The 26,995-nt window shown below is 38.8% G+C and overlaps 1 protein-coding gene across 1 annotated transcript in view; it reads right to left on the minus strand.

Moving 5' to 3' along the window:
• Positions 1–205: 205 nt before the first annotated feature.
• Positions 206–26,995, minus strand: part of ECD (ecdysoneless cell cycle regulator) — a 32,876-nt gene continuing 6,086 nt past the window's right edge. The window contains exons 3-14 of the mRNA XM_064374271.1: positions 25,101–25,218; positions 20,550–20,637; positions 20,257–20,435; positions 18,998–19,190; positions 16,780–16,908; positions 14,166–14,294; positions 12,120–12,205; positions 5,512–5,618; positions 5,194–5,380; positions 3,634–3,701; positions 2,660–2,874; positions 206–491 (exon numbers count right to left, since the gene is read on the minus strand). Coding sequence (XP_064230341.1) covers positions 261–491; positions 2,660–2,874; positions 3,634–3,701; positions 5,194–5,380; positions 5,512–5,618; positions 12,120–12,205; positions 14,166–14,294; positions 16,780–16,908; positions 18,998–19,190; positions 20,257–20,435; positions 20,550–20,637; positions 25,101–25,218 — 1,730 coding nt within the window. The 3' untranslated portion in view covers positions 206–260. The remainder of the gene's footprint in view (positions 492–2,659; positions 2,875–3,633; positions 3,702–5,193; positions 5,381–5,511; positions 5,619–12,119; positions 12,206–14,165; positions 14,295–16,779; positions 16,909–18,997; positions 19,191–20,256; positions 20,436–20,549; positions 20,638–25,100; positions 25,219–26,995) is intronic.

Consider the following 26,995-nt stretch of genomic DNA (forward strand, 5'->3'; position numbering starts at 1 on the left):
CTTAGAATGAAATGTGTGAATCTCATCTCAAGGCTGTCTAGGAGCTAGATTCTACCCTGCTGAGTTCAACACCTTGTGTGTAAACCACAGTTGAGATCACAAAGACTTGTGCCAAGAGGGCCACATCTGGGGCCTGGAAGAGAAGTCAATCTGTAAAACTTGTAATGAAGAAACATTTTTACCAAATGAGTAAATTAGAAATGAATAGAATTTGATTCAATATTTATTTAAAAAGAAAAAAGAGAAGCTAAATTTGCTGGTTAATTTTTCATTGGCTTACTTGTTGGTCTGTGATCAGTGTTGTCAGGCAGCTGCACTCCCATGCTGTGTAAAAGATTGGAAGCAGGTCCTGCCAGTCCAGCTTGGGAGCTATAGGATTCCAATATATTTGAAACCAGGTTCAGGTCTACATCCACTGGTGCCATACCAGATTCTCCTGTACCAGAATCTTCCTCATCTGAATTGTTATCAGTAGTCCGGGATACAGGTTCCTTATTCATGGAAGGAAAAGAAAATTATGGGATAATATATCATTAGGTTGCATGGTGGTTACAATAAAAAGATAACTAAGCAACAATGTAAATTTGCATTCCAACTTAAAAAGGAAACATCTTAACCTTGGTGATATAAACTGAAAATGAAGTCTAATAACTTGTATGGCCTAGCACACATATTAAAACTTGGTTCTACAGATTATAACACACTTCTTCCCAGGAAAAATTCCTCCAAATCGAATAAATTGCATGTATATTTTGAAATAGCTCAAGGGATAAAAGAATTAAGAAGGTACCTTTATAACTTGTCTAAGAGTCTTAAAAGAGAGAAATAATACATACGTGTGTTTGAGATGATAGAAAAAATAAAAAGAAATAATACTGTAAATTTTCTTCAAAATGAAAGAAGTGAGTGTTCCTTTCTTTTCCCCCAAAGAAAAAGCTTAAAAGTAAAAACACAAGGCTTTGTGGTTCCAACCATAAAGACTAAATTGTTAGTTGGGCCTCTGATTACACAGGCTGGGGAAAGGATTTGAAAGATTACAGCCTGATAGATTTTTACATCCTTGCTACCCAAAGTGTAGTCCATGGAGCAGCAGAATCTCCATTGCTTGGGGCTTATTAAAAATGGAAAATCTCAGCTGGGAGCTGTGGCTCATGCCTGTAATCCCAGCACTTTGGGAGGCCGAGGCGGTGGATCACTTGAGGTCAGGAGTTTGGGACCAGCCTGGGCAACATGGCGAAACCCCATCTCTACTAAAAATACAAAAATTAGCCAGGCATGGTGGTACTCACCTACAGTCTCAGCTACTTGAAAGGCTGAGGCAAGAGAATTGCTTAAATTCTCTTAAATTCTCTCCGCCTCCCAGGAGGCGGAGGGCGCTGTGAGCTGAGCTCACGCCACTGCAGTCCAGCCTGGGTAACAGAGGGAGACTTCATCTCAAATAAAAAAATTAATAATAAAATAAAATAATAAAAGAAAAATCTCAGCTTCATCCCAGACCTGAGTAATCAGAATCTGTATTGTAACATGATCCTTTGGTTTATATTCACATTAAAATTTAAGAAATACTGCTTTAGATAAATCTAATGTATGGTTTCTACTAGATTTTGACAATTCTGGAAGTGATTATAGTTTTAAAGTGGTTTAGATGACCAAAGCAAGGGGAATTAACATTAATTAAAGGCCTATTATGGGTTTTACTGCTGTCTCATTTGGTTCTCATGTTAATTCTATGACATGAGGATTAATGGTTTATAGATACATTCACAGTGGACAGCTGAGCTAGACTTCAAACCTTAACCCATAAGATTCCAGGGTCCTTTCTCTTTCCATAACGCCTCTATTTAGGATTAGACAGTGGTGGCATAAAAACTAGTAAGAAAATGTAAACGGAAGGTGAATTCTAAATTTCCTCTAAATTAGGGAAACATACAAAACAAACTGTTAAAACTGGAAAGTTATTTGGATGCTTAAGATTATCTCTGTTTATTTATTTACTTATGTCATTTTATGTTTTAATTCACTGTGGCCTGAGGCACAGTCTCAAAAGCTCTTGAGAAAGAACATTGCACTCTTTTTTTTGGAGACAGAGTCCCACTCTATCACCCAGGCTGGAGTGCAGTGGTGTGATCTCAGCTCACTGCAACCTCTCCCTCCCGGGTTCAAGTGATTCTCCTGCCTTAGCCTCCCGAGTAGCTGGGGCTACGGGCGCAAGCCACCACGCCCGGCTAATTTTTGTATTTTTAGTAGAGATGAGGTTTCACCGTGTTGGCCAGGATTTCCTAAACTCCTGATCCGCCTGCCTCAGTCTCCCAAAGTGCTGGGATTACAGGCGTGAGCCACTGCATCCAGCTGTTTTTTTTAACTACCTTAAAAAAAATCCATTTAAGTAGTAGTAGTATGCAATTGAATTCTAATTTGAGCATATTATATGACTTTTTATTTTAAGTCCTGATAGATAACATAGAATAAGTAATATAATTAAGCTTATGGTTAGGGAAATTAAGTTTATGATCCTTTATCCTACCAGTCAGGAAAACAATTAACATTCTTATTTATTTCAAATCTCACATACCCAAAAAAGAAAAACTATAATAAAATATGGTTTTAGCTATCTGATATACTAGACTTAGAAAGAGAAAGGGGTTAAAAACACACATACCACTTGCTTCCTAGTGGTGAAACTTTTGCCAATGCAGGTGTGTGCTAGTTCCTGGTCCATCTGGGCCATATATGACTTGAGATTATCAAGAGTTCCTTTCAGAGAAGCCTCTTCACCAGGTTCCTGTGTTTCGAGGTCCAAGTCATCATCACTATCTAAACATTCAAAGTCTTCCTCATCCAGACAGTCAGAATCTGACTCATGAGGTCTTGGCCCTACACAGACCCCAACATAGAAAGAGCCAGTTGGTAATTATTATTATTTTTTGAATTACTACACATTTCAAAATAATTAGAATGTTATCCATAGAAAAAGACTAATACACATAGTCAATCTTCTTCACAAAAATCCATTCTACAAATGGTAATGCTGGTAGATATGTGTACATTTAATGTTGTGGAAAAGTGTACGGGCTGAGTCAAAAGATTTACCTTAAAAAAAGTGAATTCAATTAATTAAAATATTTTTCTTAAAAAATTTAAATACTACCTAATAAATGAATATATTTTGATGTAAACATTCAAGCCATACAAGTATTGCCTCAAGTCTCACTCTCTTCCCAGAGGTGAGCATCTTTTAGCAGTTTCTGGGTATCCTAATCTTTATCTCCACAGTTCTGTACATACATAGTATAATTTTTTATTGGGTTGTCTTTTTCTTATTGATTTGTAAGCACAGTAATTCCAAAAAAGAAAGAACAATATAATATGGGAGCCAAGATAAAACCCTATTTAAACACACAGCATTCAGTCACTCTCAAATATTTAATGAGCAGCTACTATATACGTCAAGCACTGAGCTAGGCAGCCTCTACAAAATTGTTGATGGGTAGTAGTTCATGGTTGAAAGCAACTCAAAACCAGGAAGAGAAACCAAATATTTTGGCTTCTGAAATATCTAATAACCCAATGCTCTAGCAACAGCCATGCTACTTACAGTTTTAAAATGGAAGTGAACATCACACCATTACTTACCTAAAATCTTATCAAAATAATTAAGAAAAGAATCTACATCAAAAGTGATTGGAGCCTCAGAAGGTTCTCTGCAATATTAAAGGACAAAGACAATTAATTTATTCTAAATATAACTGTTTGAAACTTTTCTAAAGTGGTACCATTCTTAGGAAAGATAGAATTTCTAAGGAGGCACAGCAAGAAAAATTGTAGTTTAAGTCTTAAAAATCCTTGGGAGGCCGAGGCGGGTGGATCACGAGGTCTAGAGATGGAGACCATCCTGGTCAACATGGTGAAACCCCGTCTCTATTAAAAATACAAAAAATTAGCTGGGCGTGGTGGCGCATGCCTGTAATCCCAGCTACTCCGGAGGCTGAGGCAGAAGAATTGCCGGAACCCAGGAGGTGGAGGTTGCGGTGAGCCGAGATCGCACCATTGCACTCCAGCCTGGGTAACAACAGCGAAACTCCGTCTCGAAAAAAAAAAAAAAAATCCTTGAGCTTACTGGCCTTGCAGGACAACAGAAATGGGAAAGTCTGATAAATGAAAAGTAAAAACTGCATCTTGTTTATGTACATTTAACTTATGCTAATTTAGGGACCTACCCACTCTCTAGCCCCAGTAAGATATCTAGCATTAGTAAAAGCATTATTTATTTGAGTTAATTTAAATAAAGCCTATTTTTTTTAAGAACTAAAGTTTTTTTTTTTTTTTGAGACGGAGTTTCGCTCTTGTTACCCAGGCTGTACTGCAATGGCGCGATCTCGGCTCACCGCAACCTCCGCCTCCTGGGTTCGGGCAATTCCCCTGCCTCAGCCTCCCGAGTAGCTGGGATTACAGGCATGAGCCACCACGCCCAGCTAATTTTTTTTATTTTTAGTAGAGACGGGGTTTCACCATGTTGACCAGGATGGTCTCGATCTCTTGACCTCGTGATCCACCCGCCTCGGCCTCCCAAAGTGCTGAGATTACAGGCGTGAGCCACCACGCCCGGCCAAGAACTAAAGTTTAAAAAATAAACAAGAACATATCTTCCCTTATCCCTCCCTTATTAAAGACAGAATACCAAACATAAATTTAGATCTTTCACCAGGTTCAAGAGCATCAACACTAAAAATGATATATTTGATACACAAGTAACAATTCTATCTACCTGTTTTTCTTGTTACTTGACAAATGTAATTTCACATTTCTGTTATTATTTCTGCCTCTGATGAATCCCTTTGAGTTTTCAGTTTCCAATCTGCTTGTAGGGTGGGAGATCAGAAGTCTGAACTTGTTGAAAGCAAAATGTTGAGCCCATAAGGCTATTAAAGAGTAAAATATATGGTTTCCCTGTGTGGTTCTAGATGATGGTTTTTAGATCTGTTGGGTGATCTTTCTGGTTTAGTTCAAGGATTGCAAAGGATGAGGCTTCTAGAAATCTGATTTCAGATAAGTAAGTTCTCACTATACTAGGTACAAAAAAGAAAGAAAGCAGTACAACTCATTTACTAAAAAAAAAAGTAGGAATGGCAATGGCCAATGATCTCAACATTTGGGTTCTAACTATTTACATATTTATACTTTTACGCAAATTACCTAGGCAGCTCTGCTCCCTTGTGGGTTGAGACTTTGGATATGAAAGATTTCATGCTCTCTGAGACTTGAGTTAAGTTATAGTTCTGCTCCTTCTCCTCCTTGGAAATAGACTCTGATTCTTTTTTGCCAGCAGCTTCCTGCAGCAGCTGCTCCAGCTGATCTGCTGAGAGATCTAACCACTGGTCATCTGAAAAAGAAGAAAGCATATTGCCATTCTACATTCACATGATAACTCCTTTCAGGAGAGGATTCTGTGAGACTTAGTAGAAGATATTAATTTTTTTTAACCCTTCCACTGTATCCCAGTCCATCACTTACCATCCTCTGGCGGAAGATTAGCTGCTTCTTTCTTAAGGTCTTCTACATCAAATGGCATTGTCTGTAATAAGGTTAAGATTTCTTCACCTGGGCTCATAGCAAGAGAACTATAAAAAATGAAAAACATGAGTATTTCTTCATAAAAGAACCTAGAATAGTAATCATAAATACATAGTCTTTTAAAGTTGGAACCTCTACAAAATTGTTTTTATACATATTATAATTACTTTATAGGGATTAACTAGTCTAATTTGGGGAGTTCTTTGTTTGTGTTTGCTTTTTTTTTTGAAGAGATGGGGTTTCACTGTTGCCCAGACTGGACTCAAACTCCTGGGTTCAAGTGATCCCCCACTTCAACCTCCCAGGTAGCTGGCACTACAAGTACATGCCAAAATACCTGGCTTTAATTTGTTTTTAAGCATATTTTTAGGTTGCAGATCCCTTTTTCTCTAATAAAACTTTTTTTAAAATTTTATTTTTATTTATTTATTTATTTTTTTAAATCTCCTTCTTGAATTATCAAATAAAAAAAATTTTTTTTTTTTTGGGGCGGATCACTTGAGGTCAGGAGTTCTAGACGAGCCTGCCCAATATGGTGAAACCCCATCAAATAAAACTTTTACCAGTAACTCTAAAATACAGAAGGGCTCAAAGAAAAATGGCTTTGATTAAAGTGGAGGATAGGACGAGTGCGGTGGCTCATTCCTGTAATCCCAGCACTTTGGGAGGCCGAGGCAGGCAGATTATTTGAGGTCAGGAGTTCACTTGGCCAACATGATGAAACCTTGTCTCTACTAAAAATACAAAAATTAGCTGGGTATGAGGGCATGTGCCTGTAATCCCCTACTCGGGAGGCTGAGGCAGGAGAATCGCTTGAACCTGGGAGGCAGAGGTTGCAGTGAGCCAGGATCACACCACTGCACTCTAGCATGGGCGACAGGACAAGACTCTGTCTCAAAAAATAAATACATTAATTAAATTAAATTAAAGTGGAAGATAGAGGCTCAGAGATCTACCCAATTTGCTTCCCCTTTGGCTCTGAAGCAGAGTGGGGTGGCTCACGCCTGTAATCCCAACATTTTGGGGGACCACATTAGGTCAATCACTTGAGTTCAGGAGCTGGACAACATAGTGAGACCCCGTCTCAACAAACAAACGAACAAAATTAGCTAGGCATGGTAGCGCATGTGTGTGGTCCAAGTTACTTAGAAGGGTGAGGCAGAAACCCATCAAATAAGGAAAAAGCAAATACGCAGAAATATAATAAACATATTGTTCAGTCAGTTTTACTTAGTATGACTTGAAAGGCCTTCTAAGTCCTTACAAAATAGATTTGCTACACTGAAAAACATTGAGCTAAACAGCATTCCCAGAACATGCCAGAATTTAATTAACCACTTCTCTACATATGAACATTTGTTTTGAATTTGTTGATTTAACAATGCTGCAGGCCAGGCATGGTGGCTCACCCCCGTAATCCCAACACTCTGGGAGGCTGAGGAGGGCGGATCATCTGAAGTCAGGAGTTCGAGATCAGTCTGGTCAACATGGTGAAACCCTGTCTCTACTAAAAATATAAAAATTAGCTGGGCATGGTGGTGGGTGCCTATAATCCCAGGTACTTGGGAGGCTGAGGCAGGAGAATCGCTTGAACCCAGGAGCCGGAGGTGCCAGTGAGCTGAGATCGCACCACTACACTCCAGTCTGGGTGACTAGAGTGAGACTCCATTAAAAAAAATATATATATATATATATATATATATATATATATATATAAACAAACATCTTTATGCATTAAAAAAAAAAATCCTCATTCTTTAAGACGTAATGCAAATACCTCCTCCCTGAACCTTTCCATTATCTTTCTTTTTTTAGCTTCTCTGCTTCTACCCTAGTGAAATTACCTTCTCACTATTGACTCTCTTTAGCATTTGATATTTCAGAATGATTTTTATCTTGCCTTTCGTTATGATTATTTGGGTTATTATTTTCTCTCTCTTAGTAATGTTTATATATTAATAATACAGAGTAGAGACAGTTCCCCATCACCTACATGATTTTGCATGGTATGCAAATGTTTATTCAATTAAAACAAGTCCTTTATACAACTTGATTTGCTCCATTCTTAATAGTTCAAACAGGGTGCCATCAATTTATGTAACAAATCATGTCACCATTATGTTACTCACTCAACAGGTAAGTATCTCTGTGCATAGCTTTTTTTTTTTTTTTTCTAAGACAGGGTCTTACTCTGTCACCTAAGCTAGAGTGCAGTGGCATGACCGCAGCTCACTGCAGCCTTGACTCCTGGGCTCAAGCAATCTTCCTACCTCACTCAGCAAGTAGCTGGGATTACAGAAGGTATGAGCCACTGTGCCTGGCTATTTATTTATTTTTAATTTCAATAGCTGGGATTACAGAAGCCTGACACCTCACGCGGCAAATTTTTTGTATTTGTCATGGAGACGGGGTTTCACCATGTTGGCCAGGTTTGTCTCGAACTCCTGACCTCAGGCGATCCGCTCACCTTGGCTTCCCCAAGTGCTGGGATTACAGGTGTGAGCCACCGCACCTGGCCTATTTATTTATTTTAAATTGGCAACAAAGTGTACAGGTTTATCATGTACCTTAAAAGTATTGTAGAGAAAATTAATGTTTCCTTTGATGACCACTGCCACCTATCCCAATCCATTGTCCTGCTGCCCGGAGGTGACTGCTTTCTCAAGTACACTTCTGCACTTTTCTCTCTGTGTATATATATTTCTGTTTCTATTTCTTATATTTGCTGTCTGTCCTTTTGCTGGAATGCTATTCCCCAAATACCCAAATGCCTCACTCCTTCACTTCATTTAGGTCCCTTCTCAAAGAAAACTTCCTTAGAAAAGCCTTCCTTTACCAATCTATCTAGAAGAGCAGTTTCTACCCGTCTCCCCACACACTCCTTTTTCTTCATAGCACTTACCACCATCTAAAATTATATAATGTGCTATCTTTCTCCTACATTAGCATGTAAGCTCTATAAGGACAAGGACACCTTGGGTTCATTTATGGTATCCCCAGCACCTGGAATAGGGCCTGGCACATAGGAGACACTCAATAAATATTTGTTGAATAAATATATATGTATCTATAAATAATGTATAGTATTTTGTGTATTTAAAATTTTTATATATGTAGCATTCACACTGTATGTTTATTTTATTCTTTTTCATTTTAATTTTTTTTCTTTGTTTTTCATTTTAATTTTTGTGGGTACATAGTAGGTGTATATATTTATAGAGTACGTGAGATGTTTTGATACAGGCATGCAAATAAGCACATCATGAGAATGAGGTATCCATCCTCTCAAGCATTTATCCTTTGAGTTATAAACAATCCAATTACACTCTATGTTAAATGTACAATTAAGTTATTATTGACTTTAGTCACCCTGTTGTGCTATCTATTAGTAGGTCTTATTCATTTGTTCTATTTTTTTTTTTTTGGTAACCATTACTGTACATATTTATAACTTGCTTTTTTTCCCCCCACTGACATTATGTTTTTGAAATCTATTCATTTAGATCAGTGGTTCCCAACCAGGCACAATTTTGCCCCCCAGGGAAATGTGGCAATATCTGGAGACACTTCTGGTTGTCATGATCAGAAGATGAGGGAGAAGTGCTATTGATATTTACTGGGTAGAGGCCACAGATGCTGTTAAATCTCCTACGAAGTGCAAGCCAGTCTTTCACAACAAATTATCAGATCCAAAATGTCAGTAGCACTGAGACTGATAAGTCCTAAATCAGATATATGTATATTCAGTTAATCTCTGGTTAACTACTGGATAGTAGGCCATCATATAAATACGATGCAATTCATTTATCCATTATCGATAGATGCCTTGATTGCTTATAATTTTTCACTATTACAATCTTAATAAATTGGGGGAAAGTCTCTGGTATTATATGTAGGAACTAAAAACAATTCTGAACTCACAGAGATAGAGAGCAGGATAATGGTTGGCTGGGTGCAGTGGCTCACAGTTGTAATCCCAGAACTTTGAGAAGCCAAGGTAGGAGAATCTCTTAAACCCAGAAGGTCAAGGCTACAATGAGCTATGATTGCACCACTGCACTCCAGCCTGGGCAACAGAGTGAGACCCTGTTTCAATAAAAATAAAATAAAATAAAAAAAGTATAATGATGGTTACCAGAGGCTGGGAAGGGTAGCAGAGAGTGGGAGAAAAAGAGGGGATAGTTAATGGGTACCAAAATGTAGTTAAATAGAAGGAATAAGAGCTAGTATTTGCTGCTCTGCCTATGGAGTAGTCATTCTTTATTCCTTTACTTTTTTAATAAATGTACTTTCACTTTACTCTATGGACTTGCCCCAAATTCTTTTATACACAAGATCTAAGAACCCTCTCTTGGGGTCTGGATCTGGAACACTTTTTAGTAACATCTTCCTGGCAAACCCCAAAAAATATTTTAAAAAAATGAAAAAGAGCTAGTGTTTGGTAGCACAATAAGGTAACTACAGTTAATAATAATTAATTATATAGTTCAATATACCTTAAAAAAATAGAATAACTAAAAATATTCCTAACACAAAGAAATGATAAATGCTTGAAGTGATGAAAAGCTTAATTACCCTGATTTGATCATTATGCATTGTATGTAGCATGTAATCACATGTACTCTATAAATATGTATAACTAGTATGCATCCATAATAATTAAAAATAAAAAATTAATGGCTAGGTGTGGTGGCTCATGCCTGTAATTCCAGCACTTCGGGAGGCCAAGGTGGGTGGAGCACCTGAGGTCAGGAGTCTGGCCAACACAGCAAAACCCCGTCTCCACTAAAAATACAAAAATTAACCAGGTGTGGTGGTGCATGCCTATAATCCTAGCTACTCAGGAGGCTGAGGCAGGACAATCAGTTGAACCCGGGAGGTGGAGCACTGCACTCCAGCCCAGGCAACTAAGCATGGCTCTGTCTAAAAATATAAATAATAATAATAAATGAAAAAAGTGAAAATGAAAGGTAAATCTTAAAAAAAAAGTCTATAATATTAATTCAGCTATTTAAAAAAAACACAAACATTAGGAATTCAACAATAGCTCTGGAGGGAGATGGAAGTTTGGTTTCAAACTGTTTAAAAATTATGTTGGTGTGCAGAATGGGAGCCTCTCCTGTAACATTAATTAAAATGTTGGACATTTAAGCTACTTGCAATATTTTCCCCAACAGCAAAAAATAGTTGAGTAAATTATGGTACATCCATTTGCTGAAATATTGTGCAGCTTTTATTTATTTATTTTTTTTGAAACGGAGTCTCGCTCTGTCACCAGGTTGAAGTGCAGTGGCAGGTTCAAGTGATTCTCCTGTCTCAGCCTCCCGAGTAGCTGGGACTTTAGGCACGCGCCACCACGCCCAGCTAATTTTTTTTTTTTTTTTTTTTGAGACAGAGTTTCGCTCTTGTTACCCAGGCTAAAGTGCAATGGCGCGATCTCGGCTCACCGCAACCTCCGCCTCCTGGGTTCAGGCAATTCTTCTGCCTCAGCCTCCCGAGTAGCTGGGACTACAGGCACGCGCCACCATGCCCAGCTAATTTTTTGTATTTTTAGTAGAGATGGGGTTTCACTATGTTGGTCAGGATGGTCTCCATTTCTTGACTTCATGATCTGCCCACCTCGGCCTCCCAAAATGCTGGGATTACAGGTGTGAGCCACCATGCCCAGCAATATTGTGCAGCTTTCAAAAATTATGTTTATAGAGACTTTGTAATGCTATGAAAAATGTGATATCATGATGAGTAAAATCATATAGAGGAGGATGCAAGATTTCTTTCTTTTTTTTTTTTTTTGAGGCAGACTCTTGCTCCGTCATCCAGGCTAGAGTGCAGTGGCGTGATCACAGCTCACTGCAACTTCTGCCTCCCAGGTTCAAGGGATTCTCATGCCTCGGCCTTCTGAGTAGCTGGAACTGCAGGCGCAAGCCACCATGTCCGGCTAAGTTTTGTATTTTAAATAGAGATGAGGTTTCACCACATTGGCCAGGCTGGTATCAAACTCCTGGCCTCAAGTGAACTGCCTGCCTCAGCCTCCCAAAGTGTTGGGATCACAGGTGTGAACCACCATGCCTGGCCATTCTATAACAAAAATCAACTGAGGACGGTGAGTGGGGGGGAACAAACCCTGGAAGGCAATAAATTAAAGTGATAATACTGGTTGACTCTCTAGTACAAATTTTTTTCTTGTCACATCCTTCTGTATTTGCTATACTAAATGTATATGTTACTTTTATAGCAACAAACTTTATTATTTAAAAATAACTATCTAGGCTGGGTGTGGTGGCTCATGCCTATAATCCCAGCACATTGGAAGGCTTCAGTGGGCAGATCACTTGAGGTCAGGAGTTTGAGACCAGCATGGTCAACATGGTGAAACCCTGTCTCTACTGAAAATACAAAAAAATAAAAAATTAGCCAGGTGTGGTGGTGCATGCCTCAGCCTGGGTGACAAAGTGAGACTCGATACAAAAATACAATAAATAAAATAGAAAATAAAAAGAACTACCTAACTACCAATCTTTGCAGTAGGACTCTTAACAATAACTCACCTTTCTGGCCGATTTACTGAGAGCTGGAAGTAATTCTCTGCCATTTCTAGTCTTTCCCGGTACTGAGCAGAACCTTCTATTAATCCCTTAAAAAAAAATGGTCCATCAGAACATTACTCACAAGGTGTCATTAAAATAATGTGTTCACCAGCAACTTTCAGAGAGGCAGCAAATAGTCTACTGCTCAGGAATCATGTGGCCCAAGGCCTAGGTCCTGTTTTGTTATTAATGTGCCTGTCTGAGCTCCAGTTTCTTCAAATGAGGGGACTTGGCTACATGTAGTGGTTCTTAATTTTTTTCACCATTACGGGCCTATTTCCAGTTTGGAGAGTTTTCTACTATTTTCTTTTACTTAATTATTAAGATATAATTGGTTGGGTGCAGTGGCTCATGCCTGGTAATCTCAACACTTTGGGAGGATGAAGTGGGCAGACTGCTTGAGCTCAGGAGTTTGAGACTACCAGCCTGGGCAACATGATGAGACCCTGCCTCTACAAACAAAAACAAAAACAAAAATTAAAAAAAACAAAAAAGATATAACTGATTAGTAATTCACAAAACAAAGTAAAGAAAGTTTGCCAAGTAGAATAAAAAACGGCAAAATCCCACCATTACTATCATTTGTGTTTTCTAAATGCATATTTATAATGGTAGTCATACTTAGTATTTTACATTTTTTTAAGAATATACTGGCTGGGCACCGTGGCACATGCCTATAATCCCAGTACTTTGGGATGCAGAGGTGGGAGGATCACTTGAGGACATGAGTTTGAGACCAGCCTGGGCAACATAGCAAGACTTCAACTCTACTAAAAAGAAAAAAAATAATAAAATAAAATTAGCCAGGCGTGGTGGCACATGCCTATAGTCTCAGCTATTTGACAGGCTGAGGGATCACTTGAGCCCAGGAGTTCAAGGCTGCAGTGAGCTATGATCCTACTACAACACTCTGGCTTGCATGACAGAGCGAGACCCCGTACAACAACAACAATAATAGCTGGGCACGGTGGCTCATGCTCATGCCTGGTAATCCTAGCGCTTTGGGAGGCCAAGGCGGGTGGATCACCTGAGGTCAGGAGTTCAAGACCAAGCTGCCCAACATGGTGAAACCCCATCGCTACTAAAAATACAAAAATTAGCCAGGTGTGGTGGTGTGCGCCAGTAGTCCCAGCTACTCGGGAGGCTGAGGCAGGAGAATCGCTTGAACTGAGGAGGCGGAAGTTGCAGTGAGCTGAGATCACGCCATTGCACTCCAGCCTGGGCAACAAGAGTGAAACTCCAGCTCCAAAAAAAAAACAAAACCCACGATATATATACTATAATATCATAAGTACTTTTCATATTGCCGTGCTATCTTTATCATCATCATATTCTTATGAACTTTTCTACTTCTTAGATATTTCCTTTTAAAAGATTATTCGAAGTGAAGGTTCCAAGTTTGAACCTTTCTATAGCTCTTGGAAGACACTACCAAATTACTTTCCAATTAAGGTTCTACCAATTTGCAATGTTACCAGCAAGGTATAGGAGTATTAGTTTTACCATACTCTCGACAGCACTGAATATCATTCACATCCTTTTGTACATACATGAAAGACATTCTTCATTACTGTGTTCATATGTGTATCTTTACTACTTATGAAGTTGAATAAGAGAAATTTACTAGGTATCTTTTATAAATTTTAAAATCTAACTCTGCTAGTTTTCCTATCTGGTGTTTTTTTTCTTCAATTTTTGAGAGATCCATTCACCTAATACACTTAGCTATATGGTGTTTTTCATGTTTGTGTTATCAAGTTTTTGCAAGTTGTTTTATCTGGTACAAATAATCACTTTCATCGTTTAATATAAACAGTATTAGTTTTTCTCTAATATTGGAAACAGTTCATAGATACCTCCTTCATTATTACTGAACTAGGAAAGTCTCCTTTAACTCTACCTTCCATAATTATGTCACACATTTAGACACGGACCATAGGACTTTAAGTCACTGGCATGATTTTGTCTGGATTGTATACTTAAAAACCAATACATTGCAAGTCCTACCTTAAAGTAATCATTCTTTTTCAGACTTTCAAGGAAACTGGCCCAGAGTGGTGAGGTAGTCACAAGGGATTTCTTGCAGTCAGAAAAATGTGGGCTACATTTGGAGCATAAGATCTCAAATCCATGAGCCTAGATGAGATAGGTAGAATTTTTGTTATGAAGTTCCTTTTTTTCTGTATCTTATTATAATACATTACTTTCTTTCCACTTAGCCACACTCTAAAACTAGGTGACTGGATACATGGGCATTTGGACAATTATAACACTTTTTAAATTTTATGAAAAACATAAACTTATTTCCAAGTTTCTTAATCATCATAGAATAGTAAAAATCATAAAGGGAAAGAAAATGATATACAACCAAGATTCCTGTTCTCTTCAAAGAGATTCCTTTTCCTGCTGATTACAAAACCAGAAATTTCCATTTATTTTTTGTTTAATTATGAAAAGGGTTACAAAAGGTTTCTTGTCCAGCAGAAATTATACATAAACTGAACATGATCTCAGACATAGTAAAGGGAGGAAATCACTTCATTTAAAAAGTCCTTTGATTAAAAAAATATAACAGATGCACATGGTTAAATAATTCCAACAGGGAACTTCCCTGATTAAGCTAGAGAACACCGTTACCAACTTCTTGCACATCCTTCCAGAAGTAATCTACACACTGAAGTAGATATGTGTGTGCCTCTCTGTGTGCATAGTTTACTCCACACCTTTTGTTGCTCAATGAACGCATACACACTATTCTATACCTTGTTTTTACACTAAACCATATACCTTGGAGATCATTTACATGAGCACACACAAATTCATTCATCTTACTTGATGGCTAGAGCACAATTTATCTAACTATTCCCCTACTAATGGACATTTAAGTAGTTTCCAATCTTTTGCTATTATGAACAATGCTGTCATGAGTATGCTCCATATATGTCCTTGTGCATACTTAAAATACAGAGAGAATAATTTTCCAGAAGTGAAAATGGTGATCAAAAGGGTTTGTGCATTTTAAATGTTGATGGATAACAGACGGTCCCCAATTTATGATAGTTTGACTTAACAATTTTTTGACTTTATGATGGTGTGAAAGCAATGTGCATTCAGTAGAAACCTTACTTAGAATTTTTATCTTTTCGCAGACTAGCAATATGCACTCTCTCATAATGCTGGATACGCAGTGGCAGCAAGCTGCAGGTGGCAATGTGATCACAAAGGCAATCAACCAATACTGTACTCTACAGTATACTGTATTCAATAAATTACACAGCATATTCAAAAGTTTATTAGAAAATAGGCTTTCTGTTAGATGATTTTGCCCAACTGTATGCTAATGTAAGTATTCTGAGCCTATTTAAGGTAGCCTATTTAAGCTAGGCTAAGCTATGATGTTCATCTGGTTAGATGTATTAAATACATTTTTACTTATGATATTTTTAATTTTTGATGGGTCTATCAGGAAGTAACCCCACTGTAAGTCGTGGAGCATCTATTTTGCCAAAATGTTCTCATAAGGGATACAATCAATTTATATTCCTATCAACAATGTCTGAGAGTGTGCTTTTTCCTATATATTCTCAACAACCCAGTATGTATTATCAAGCCACTTGATACATGCTAACATAATGATGAAAAACACTATTTTGTAGCTTTAAAGTGTATTTCTTTTATTGTGAGTAAGATTCAATATTTTTCATATGTTTAACTTAAAGGTCACCTGTACTTCCTTTTCTGTGGATTATTTTCATAGTTCCTGAACATTTTAAAATTAATTGGTTAGTATTATCTTTTTCATATTGACTTAAATGAACACTTTATATATTAGAGAAGTCAGCTCTTTTTCATTTAGATTGCAAATAAAACTTTCTCCAGGTTTGATATCTTTTGACTTTATTTATGGAGTTTTCCTTTCCCATGCAGAAATGCTTAATTTTTGCATAATTAATCAGTTTGCCCTTTTATAGCTTCTGGTTTCAAGTCATACTTAGGCCTTTCCTATTCAGATTATAAAAAGTTCTTGGGGCTGGGCGCGGTGGCTCACGCCTGTAATCCCAGCACTTTGGGAGGCTGAGGCGGGTGTATCACGAGGTCAAGAGATCGAGACCATCCTGGTCAACATGGTGAAACCCTGTCTCTACTAAAAATACAAAAAAATTAGCTGGGCATGGTGGCGCATGCCTGTAATCCCAGCTACTCGGGAGGCTGAGGCAGGAGAATTGCCTGAACCCAGGAGGCGGAGGTTGCAGTGAGCCGAGATCGTGCCATTGCACTCCAGCCTGGGTAACAAGAGGGAAACTCCGTCTCAAAAAAAAAAAAAGTTCTTGTTTGTATTTTAAATTGAATAGTTTCAAGTTTTATGTTTAAACATTTGATCCAATTGGAATTTATTTTGGTATAGGTGTTAGAGAATCAACTTCAGTTTTTCAGATGGCTTCACACTTGTCCCATCATCACTTACTAAATAATAAATTTTTTCATTCTAATTTCAAATGTCACATTTTACTGCATTCTTACATAAATAGGGTGTATTTCTGGACTTTCTATATTGTGCCACTATTCTATTAAGAGCCCGTTTACATAAAGAAAGAAAACAACATTTCTGGTTCAACATTACCAATTTCATGCCCAATTCATGGGCTCGGTACTGGGGATCAGATGGAGGAGGCAGCCTATATCCACTCCGCCGGTCTGGCACAAACCTTTGTTGCACCAACTGTGCATACAGACATTTAGTGAATGTGACCTGGGCATCAAGACACAAAATAGACACAAAATACATGAGTCTTTTCCTGAAATTAAAATTGTGAATATCACTTCAGAGTTAAGTAAGAAGTCCATTTATAAGCTGCAAATTCATATGAAATGCAAAGAAAATTCAACCTATTCACTGCCTACTTGTTTTTAGCAGCTGTATTGAGATACAACTCACACACCATAAAATTTACCCTGTGGCTGGCTGGGCATGGTGGCTCATGCCTGTAATCTCAGCACTTTCGGAGGCAGAGGCAGGCAGATCACCTGAGGTTAGGAGTTTGAGACCAGCCTGGCCAACATGGTGAAACCCTGTCTCTACTAAAAACACAAAAATTAGCCAGGCAAGGTGGTGCATACCTGTAATCCCAGCTACTCTGGAGGCTGAGGCAGGAGAATTGTTTGAACCCAGGAGGTGGAGGTTGCAATGAGCCAAGACTGCACCATTGCACTTGGCCTGGGCAACAGAGCAAGACTCTGTTTCAAAAAAAAAAATACCCTACTGCCTACTTTTTAGTAATCACTAGTAAAATTTTTATCATTAGTTACATTATACAGCAATTTAAGGGGTGAAAGGTAAAGAATAATTCTTTCTTTTTTTTTTTTTTTTTTTTTTGGTTCTTGTTTTTTTCTTTCTTTTTTTGAGACAGAGTCTTTCTCTGTCCCCCAGGCTGAAGTGCAGTGGTGTGATCGCAGCTCACTGCAACCTCCGCCTCCCAGGTTCAAGCAATTCTCCTGCCTCAGCCTCCTGAGTAGCTGGGATTACAGGCACGCGCCACCACGCCCAGCTAATTTTTTTTTGTATTAGTAGAGACGGGGTTTCACCATGTTGACCAGGATGGTCTCGATCTCTTGACCTCGTGATCCACCCGCCTCGGCCTCCTAAAGTGCTGGGATTACAGGCTTGAGCCACCGCGCCCGGCTCTTTTTTTTTTTTTTCTGAGACAGAGTCTTGCTCTGTTGCCCAGGCTGGAGTGCAGTGGAGCAATCATGGTTCACTGAAGCCTCAACCTCCTGGGCTCAAGCGATCCTCCTGCCTCAACTTCCCAAGTGCAAGGATTACAGGCGCCTGCCATCACACCTGGCTAATTTTTTTATTTTTTGTAGAGATGGGTTTCATCATGTTGCCCAGGCTGGTCTCAAACGCCTGGGCTCAAGTGATCTACCTGCCTTGGCCTCCCAAAGTGCTGGGATTACAGGTGTGAGCCATCCTGCCCGGCCAAGAATAATTCTTAATTTCCTGGAAGAGATGAAATGTTTTATCGTTAAGAAGGAAATAATTAGGCCAGGCATGGTGGCTCACGCCTGTAATCCCAGTACTTTGGGAGGCCAAAATGGGTGAATCGCTTGTAGTCAGGAGTTCAAGACCAGCCTGGCCAGCATGGCGAAATGCTGTCTCTACTAAAAATACAAAAATTAGCCAGGTGTCTTGGGAGGCACCTGTAGTCCCAGCTACTCGGGAAGCAGGAGGATCGCTTGAGCCCAGAAGGCAGAGAGGTTGCAGTGAGCTGAGATGGCTCCATTACACTCCAGCCTGGGTAACACAGCAACACTCTGTCTCAAAAAAAAAAGAAGGAAATAATTATAGAAATAGAAAAATATGGTCAAATATAGGTATGAACCATTGAGTATAAAATGGGGAGTCAGGTATCTTGAAAATTTCCTTCACTGGGTAGAAGAAAAAAATGTGTATAGTTTCGGTATCCCCAATTTGAATATCTGAAATCTAAAATGTTCCAAAATCCAAAACTTTTTGAATGCCAACGGTATGCTCAAAGTTGTGAGATTTCACATTTTCAGATTTGGAATGCTCAACTGGAAAGTATAATGCAAATATTCCGAAATCCAAAAAAAAAAAATCTGAAATCTGAAATACTTCTGGTCCCAAGCATTTCAGATAAGGAATATTCAACCTATATCAACATGCTATGAAGAAATAGAATATTTCCTTGTTTTTTCTAGAGAGCAACTAAAATAATGTTTCATTCACTGAGCACTGAGAAATATAAAAAGAAAAAAATAATAATGTTTCAACTCTGTTTCCTGTGAGACAAACTAAATGACCAAGATAGAAATCTCACCAATGTCATTACTCGAGTTTCAGGCAAGAATGTCTTGAAAACACGACAGGCTCGCAGGTCAATAGGGTCTCGTAGGTAAAATGCCTGGACTGCTGCAGCCACCAATCTGGGGCGCTGCTTTAGCACTGCCACAATGCCAGCTGGAAGGAAGCAGTGTGCTCGATGAAGGGAGGCCTGAATTTTTTCTGGGTACCTGGGACAGGTAACATAATTATTTTCATTTTACAATATACAGATACCTAGAATTCTTATATCATTCACTTTCTTTTCGACAGCTTGTCTTTGTTAATCAAGAGCAGTATGTAGAAAGTGACAAGAGAGATGAAAACAGATACTGCACATGTACTTAAGACTATAAGAAAGAAGAGAAGGAAAAAGAAAAAGTGGGAAGAAATGGAAAATAAAGAAAAGGGATTACTGCAGTTAAAAAATAAAACAAAAAACCTATTATACTTTGGAGTAAAGATAAAATCAAAGTTTTTCTTCTAAAAGAATGGTACAAAGTATACTGAAGCTAAAATAGATTTTTAATATTGTTAAGCCCTAAGTTGCGCTACACATTTAATAGGCACCCAAATTTGAATGGATGAACTAATATGTTACTAGGTTAAGATCTTCTTTTCTGAATAAAAGCTAAAGTTTTATTCAGAAACTGAATTCTGACATAGGTCAAAGAATCCCAGATAGAGACCCAGAACAACAGAAAGAACCTGAGCACCTTGTGTTTTTTGAAGGTCTCAAATTTTTTACCCATGGATAGAGCTAATCCTTAGCCATGATATCTAAGTTAATAAATGCAAAAATATTGGGACAAGATTATAACCCTTCTGAATGGGAATTTAAAGATGTATTTGTTTCCAATTTTAAAATCTGTAAGTTTAATTAATTAATTAATTTTTTTTTTTTTGAGACGGAGTTTCACTCTTGTTACCCAGGCTGGAGTGCAATGGCGCGATCTCGGCTCACCGCAACCTCTGCCTCCTGGGTTCAGGCAATTCTCCTGCCTCAGCCTCCTGAGTATCTGCAATTACAGGCACGCGCCACCATGCCCAGCTAAAGTTTAATTTGTTAGTCAATTTCATAAAGAGGAATGAAGACAAAATGAAAATTAGCATTAATATAGGTGAAAGACATTTTATAGTCAGAGAAAGACTGATTAAGTCCAACAGAACTTAAAGGAAAACAAAAATCAAAGAAAGACTGAACTACATGCAACTAAAAGATTCCTTAATCAGCAACGAAAGTGATATTTTTCTTACCCTCTGATGCGCCTATTCACAGCAGCTCGTATAGATTCTGAAGCAAGTATTTCTTCTGGATGTGCTGAGATTATATTCAAAGCTTGTGGAATTGTTGGGGGTGTGTTGGGTAACCAAGATTCTTCTCCAGATTTTCTTGGTGCAGGAATAATACACAATTCCCCATGGTGGAAAAATACCTGCAAATAGTACATTTTAATTTTCATAGGGGCCACTGGCAAACTCTAGGTACATATGAATGTAATCCAGTATGATTTCATCTCCATAAATTTTCTAAACTTGGGTATACTTACCCTATTGGTGCTATTATCAGGATCCAACCACTTAGGGAGAAAGTCAGCAGCTTCTATTAACAAGAATTCACCATCATTGTCTTCAATCCTAATGCAAGAAAATTTCCAATTTTGCATTCAAAAAGCACATATTTGCTAGTAACCAAAACAGTTTTATTCTAATACATTTTCCTTTTCATCTTAGTAAATATTTGAGTATGAACCATGTGTAGATAGGTATAAGAAAGAAAAATATTCAAGATAACATTAAGCACTGAAGGAGACTATAAGATTGTAAGGAGGAGTTGAAGGTAGATGATAAGGAGAGAAGATAAGCAATTTACATAAAGAAATATTAGACAAAAATATGAAAATATACAAAGTACTATAGGGTTCCAAAAGAAAAAAAAAACACAGCTGAGATTAGAAAAGCCTTCATGGGCCGGGCGCAGTGGCTCACGCCTGTAATCCTAGCACTTTGGGAGGCCGAGGAGGGTGGATCACGAGGTCAAGAGATCGAGACCATCCTGGTCAACAGATCGAGACCATCCTGGTCAACATGGTGAAACCCTGTCTCTACCAAAAATACAAAAAATTAGCTGGGCATGGTGGCGCGTGCCTGTAATCCCAGCTACTCAGGAGGCTGAGGCAGGAGAATTGCCTGAACCCAGGAGGCGGAGGTTGCGGTGAGCCGAGATCGTGCCATTGCACTCCAGCCTGGGTAACAAGAGTGAAACTCTCGCCTCAAAAAAAAAAAAAAAAAAAAAAAAAGCCTTCATGTAAGAGGTGGTATTTGGACCTGAAAAGATAATCATTTGCATCACTTTTTTTTTTTTTTTTTTTTTGACAGAGTCTGGCTCTGTTGCCCAGGCTGGAGTGCAGTGGCCTGATCTCAGCTCACTGCAACCTCCACTCCCGAGTTCAGGCGATTCTCCTGCCTCAGCCTCCCGAGTAGTTGGGATTACAGGTGCCCACCACAGCATCTGGCTAATTTTTATATTTTTAGTAGAGATGGGGTTTCACCATGTTGGCCAAGCTGGTCTTGAACTCCTGACCTCAGGTGATCCACCCATCTCGGCCTCCCAAAGTGCTGGGATTATAGGCAAGAGCCACTGTGCCCAGCCTGCATTATGTTTTTAAATTTAAAAGTTTTAATAGGTTAGAAATTCACGTGGTTAAAATTGTTAAAAATATATTAAAAGTTACAAAATGAAAAAGTCTCCCTCCTACTTTTGTTTCTATCTGCTCAACCCTACACATATCACTGCTTTGCTTATGCATAATCTAGAGTTTGCTTATGCATAATCTAGCTATAGAAATATATATTTGTATTTTCTGCCTTTTTAATACAAGACACAGTGTATTTTATATACTGTTATATACCATTCTAGCTCTATACTTTTATATTTATTATTTTAGTTTAGCTTTGAGACAGAGTCTCACTCTGTTGCCCAGGCTGGAATGCGGTGGTGCAGTCACACTCATTGTCAGCTCTGCTTCCTGGGCTCAAGTGATTCTCCTGCCTCAACCTCCCGAGTAGCTGGGACCACAGGCATGGGCCACCACGCCCAGCTAATTTTTGTATTTTTAGTAGAGACGGGGTTTCACCATGTTGGCCAGGCTGGTCTCCAACTTCTGACCTCAGGTGATGCTCTTGCCTCAACCTCCCAAAGTGCTAGGATTACAGATGTGAGCCACTGCGCCCAGCCTACAATGTATTGTGTTCTTGAAACTTGCTAAGGCAGATTTTAAATGTTCTCACCACACACAAAAAAATAAGTATGTGAAGTGATATATGTTATGAGCTCAATTCAGCCATGTTACAATATATATGTATTTCAAGACAACATGTTATACGTAATAAATATATACAATTTTTATTTGTCCATTTAAAAAATAGGCCAGGTGCAGTGGCTCATGCCTGTAATCCCAGCACTTTGTGAGGCTGAAGCAGGTGGATCACTTGAGGTCAGGAGTTCAAGACCAGCCTGGCCAGCATGGCGAAAACTTGTCTCTATAAAAATACAAAAATTAGGCACGTGTGGTGGTGCACGCCTGTCGCCCCAGCTACTTGGGAGGATGAGGTATAAGAATCACTTGAGCCCGGGAGGCAGGGGTTGCAGTGAGCCAGTATCATTCCACTGCAGAGTGAGATTCTGTCTCAAAAACATAAAATAAAATAAAATAAATAGAGCACAGTGGCATGTGCCTGTAGTACCAGATACTTGGGAGACTGAGGCAGGAGGATGGCTCAGGAATTCACGTACAGCCTAGGCAAAACAGCAAGACCCTGTCTTTTTTTTGAGATGGAATTTCACTCTTGTTGCTCAGACTGGAGTGCAATGGCGCGATCTCGGCTCACCGCAATCTCTGCCTCCCAGGTTCAAGTGATTCTCCTGCCTTAGCCTCCTGAGAAGCTGGGATTACAGGCATGTGCCACTATGCCCAGCTAATTTTGTATTTTTAGTAGAGATGGGGTTTCTCCATGTTTGTCAGGCTGATCTTGAACTTCCAACCTCTGGTGATCCGTCTGCCTTGGCCTCCCAAAGTGTTGGGATTACAGGCATGACCCATGGCGCCCAGCCTAAGACCCTGTCTTTAAAAAACTAAATAAAAAATAAATAAATTTAAAACATTTAGAAAATTTAAATAAATTTATTTAAAGATAAAAATAAAATGAGTTATCTCTTTGATTTACATCCTGAAGTATTTAAGGATCAAATGACAGCTACAGATAAAATAATAATGACCATGAGTTGGTGACTGCTGAAGCTGGGTAATGGGAACATGTGGGTTCATTCTCTCTATTTTAATGAATATTTAAAATGTAAATAATAAGTTTTCAAAGTTTTTTTTTCCCTTCTCTTTTGTTCTGCTAGGAAAGAGGCTGGGGTGGGTAAAAAAAGACCAGAATTTATTCCGTTCTGGCCTCCCTGAAGAAAGAAAGAAAAAAAAAAAAGATCAGAATTTGGGTGCTGACTAGGAAAACTAGGACAAAATATAAGTGGGCGGAACGCCCTCTGCTGGCAATACTTGGTACTTATAGAAAACTCCGGTCCCGTTTTTATTTTATTTATTTATCTTGAGTCTCACTCTGTCGCCAGGTTGGAGTGCAGTGGTGCGATCTTGGCTCACTGCAACCTCCACCTCCCGGGTTCAAGTGATTCTCCTCCCTCAACCTCCCGAGTAGCTGGAACTACAGGCATGCGCCACCACGCCCAGCTACTTTTTGTATTTTTAGTAGAGATGGGGTTTCACCATGTTGGCAGGATGGTCTCGATCTCTTGACCTTGTTATCCGCCTGCCTCGGCCTCCCAAAGTATAGATGGCCTCCCAAAGTAGCGTCATGGTGAAACCTTGTCTCCACAAAAAATACAAAAATTAGGCAAGTGTGGTGGTACATGCCTGTAGCCCCAGCTACTCGGGAGGATGAGGTACGAGAATCACTTGAGCCTGGGAGGCAGAGGCTGCAGTGAACCAGGATTGTTCCATTGCAGTCCAGTCTGGGCAACAGAGTGAAACTCTGTCTCAAAAAAATAAAATTAAATTAAGCACAGTGGCATGTGCCTGTAGTACCAGATACTTGGGAGACTGAGGCAGGAGAATGGCTTGAGCCCAGGAGTTCAAGTCCAGCATGGGCAAAATAGCAAGACCCTGTCTTTTTTTTTTTCCTTTTTGCAATGGAATTTCGCTCTTGTTGCCCAGGCTGGAGTGCAATGGTGCAATCTTGGCTTACCGCAACCTCTGCCTCCCGGGTTCAAGCGATTCTCCTGCCTCAGCTTCCCAAAGTGCTGGGATTACAGGCATAAGCCACCGCACTCTACCTCAAGTCCCATTTTTAATGCAGTGTTACCTACTTTGCTTCCTATACAATTGTTCACTGACTTCTCTTTAAATTGTTTCTGTGTATGATTTCTCAAAAAGTATAGCTATCATCTAGTAGAGGCATACATACTTAAAATATGGGAAATATGTATGTGTACGAATGGAATTTTATTTTCCAAAGATCCACAAGGAATTTAATGGTGATTACTTCTGGGAAGCCAGAGCAGTAGAACCCTAGGTTTTTTTGAAATCCTTTGGAAGTTGAACTCTTCGATAGTACTTTCTTTCTCAAGAAAAGGAAGTCACAAGAGAAGAGAAAGAAAACTGTAATCACAGCACTTTGGGAAGCCAAGGAGGGTGGATCACCTGAGGTCAGAGGTTCAAGACCAGCCTGGTCAACATGGTGAAACCCCATCTCTACTAAAAATACAAAATTAGCTAGGTGTGGTGGTGCGTGCCTGTAATCCCAGCTAGTCGGGAGGCTGAAGCAGGAGAATCACTTGAACCTGTGAGGCAGAGGTTGCAGTGAGCCATGATCACACCACTGTATTCCATCCTGGGTGACAGAGCTAGACTGTGTCTCAAAAAAAAAAAAGAAAAGAAAGCACAGATACTATTAAAAATCTGTCCCAAATCCGTACAATTTCCAGCAGACTAGGAGAAAAATAAATCACTAAATAGATAAAAATGTAGTCACTTTATTTCAGTAATAGAATTCCTTTAGAATAATTAAAATAATTACAATACCTTGCTACTAACTCCGGAAATTCCTTTGTAATCTGCTTTATGACATAAACAATAAACCATTCATCCTCAATATTATCCCCAAACTTTGTCACGCCAAACATATGAGCAGGAACACCTCCTAAAAACAAGAGAAAAGCAACCATGTAACCAGATAAATTTGTTACTGCAAATAAAATGCACGTAATCATTCAATTGAATAAACATTCATTGACTGACTGCTCAAAGTACTGGGGAGCCAGGGTTGCAATCCTGAACAAGAAGCCTACTCCTGAGGAGCTCAGGGTAAAACTAGATAACCAAATGATCTCAAAACAAGACAACGAACTCTAGAACAGGGGTATGCATTAAGGGCTATGTGAGTATAAAGGAGGGGATATCTGTGCTATGTTTGTCCAGAAAAATGGAAAAGTATGTGCAAAGGCACAGAGACACAGTGTATAAAGTATGTACGTATAGAGTATTCTGGGAATACCGGAACGCAAGATTTGGATGGACCAAATTCGGATAGAGATGGAACATGTGCACCATTCACAAATACATGGAAACTAAACAACACCACACTCTTGGAAGAAATCACAGGGAAATTAGAAAATATCTTGGGACAAATGAAAATGAACACACATGATACCAAAACTTAAGGGATTCAGGGAAAGCAGTGCTAAGGAGGAAGTTTGTAGTTGTGAAAGATCTCAAATCAACAACCTATACCCTAAAGAGTTAGGGGGAAAAAAAAAAAAACTAAACTAAACTAAACCCAAACCTAGCATAAGGAAGTAAATAATAAACATTACAACAGAGACAAATGAAATAGAGACCAGAAAAACAAAACAACTGATTTGGTTTTTTTTTTGAAAAGATTGACAAACTATTAACTTGATTAACCAGGAATAAGAGCAAATACTCAAATAACTAAAATCGGAAATGAAAGAGGGGACAATACAACCTATGTCACAGAAATAAGAAGGATAAGATAATTCTATGAACAACGACATGCCAATAAATTTGATAATGTAGAAGAAATGGACAAATGCCTAAAAACACACAACCTATCAAGACTGGATCATGAGAAACAGAAAAATCTGAACAGATCTATAGTAAGGAGATTGAATAAATAATCCAAAAGCTCCTAGTAAAGAAAAGCTGGCTTCACTGGGGAAATCTACCAAACATTTAAAGAATTTGACACCAATCCTCATCAAAATCTTCCAAAAAAATGAAGGGGAGGGAATTCCCAAATTCCTTCTGAGGCCAGCATTACCCTAATACCAAAACCAGACAAAGACAATATCAGAAAACTATAGAACAATATCCCTGATGAATGTCAATGCAGAAATCCTTAACAAAATATCAGCAATCTGAATTCAGCAGCACATTAAATAGATGGTTAACCACGACCAAGCGGGATTTATTTCTGGGATGCAAGGATGGTTCAATATATGAAAATCAATGTACAGTAGCATCCCACATTAACAGAATGAAGGTCAAACAAGTACATTACAGAGTGTCTCAAGAGCTGCCATGGCAAACAACAGGAAGAACAGCCCAACCAACTCTTCTTCTCCCCACCCCAGATCTCAAGTTTCTTCAACTAGAGAACTCCAATTAAAGTATCTATTTTTGTCTATATTAAACTTCAATTTAAACTTCATCCTGAAGCAATGGGAACCATTGAAGGATATTAAGCAGGAAAGTGACACAATCAAATTTGTGTTTTACAAAGGTAACGGGCAACAGCGTGAGAACTACAAAGACTGGAACCAGAGAGGTAAGTTAGGAGGTTATTGTTGTTTTCCAGATGTAGAGATAAAGAGGGCCTATGCTGAAGCCAAACAGATGTAGAGAAGGGGTCATATTTTCGAAGCATTAAGGATTTAGCATCTGACCGAACATGGTGA

This window comes from Aotus nancymaae, unplaced genomic scaffold (assembly GCF_030222135.1).
Source record: "Aotus nancymaae isolate 86718 unplaced genomic scaffold, 86718_ANA_hifiasm-v0.15.2.pri h1tg000010l, whole genome shotgun sequence".
NCBI lineage: Eukaryota > Metazoa > Chordata > Mammalia > Primates > Aotidae > Aotus > Aotus nancymaae.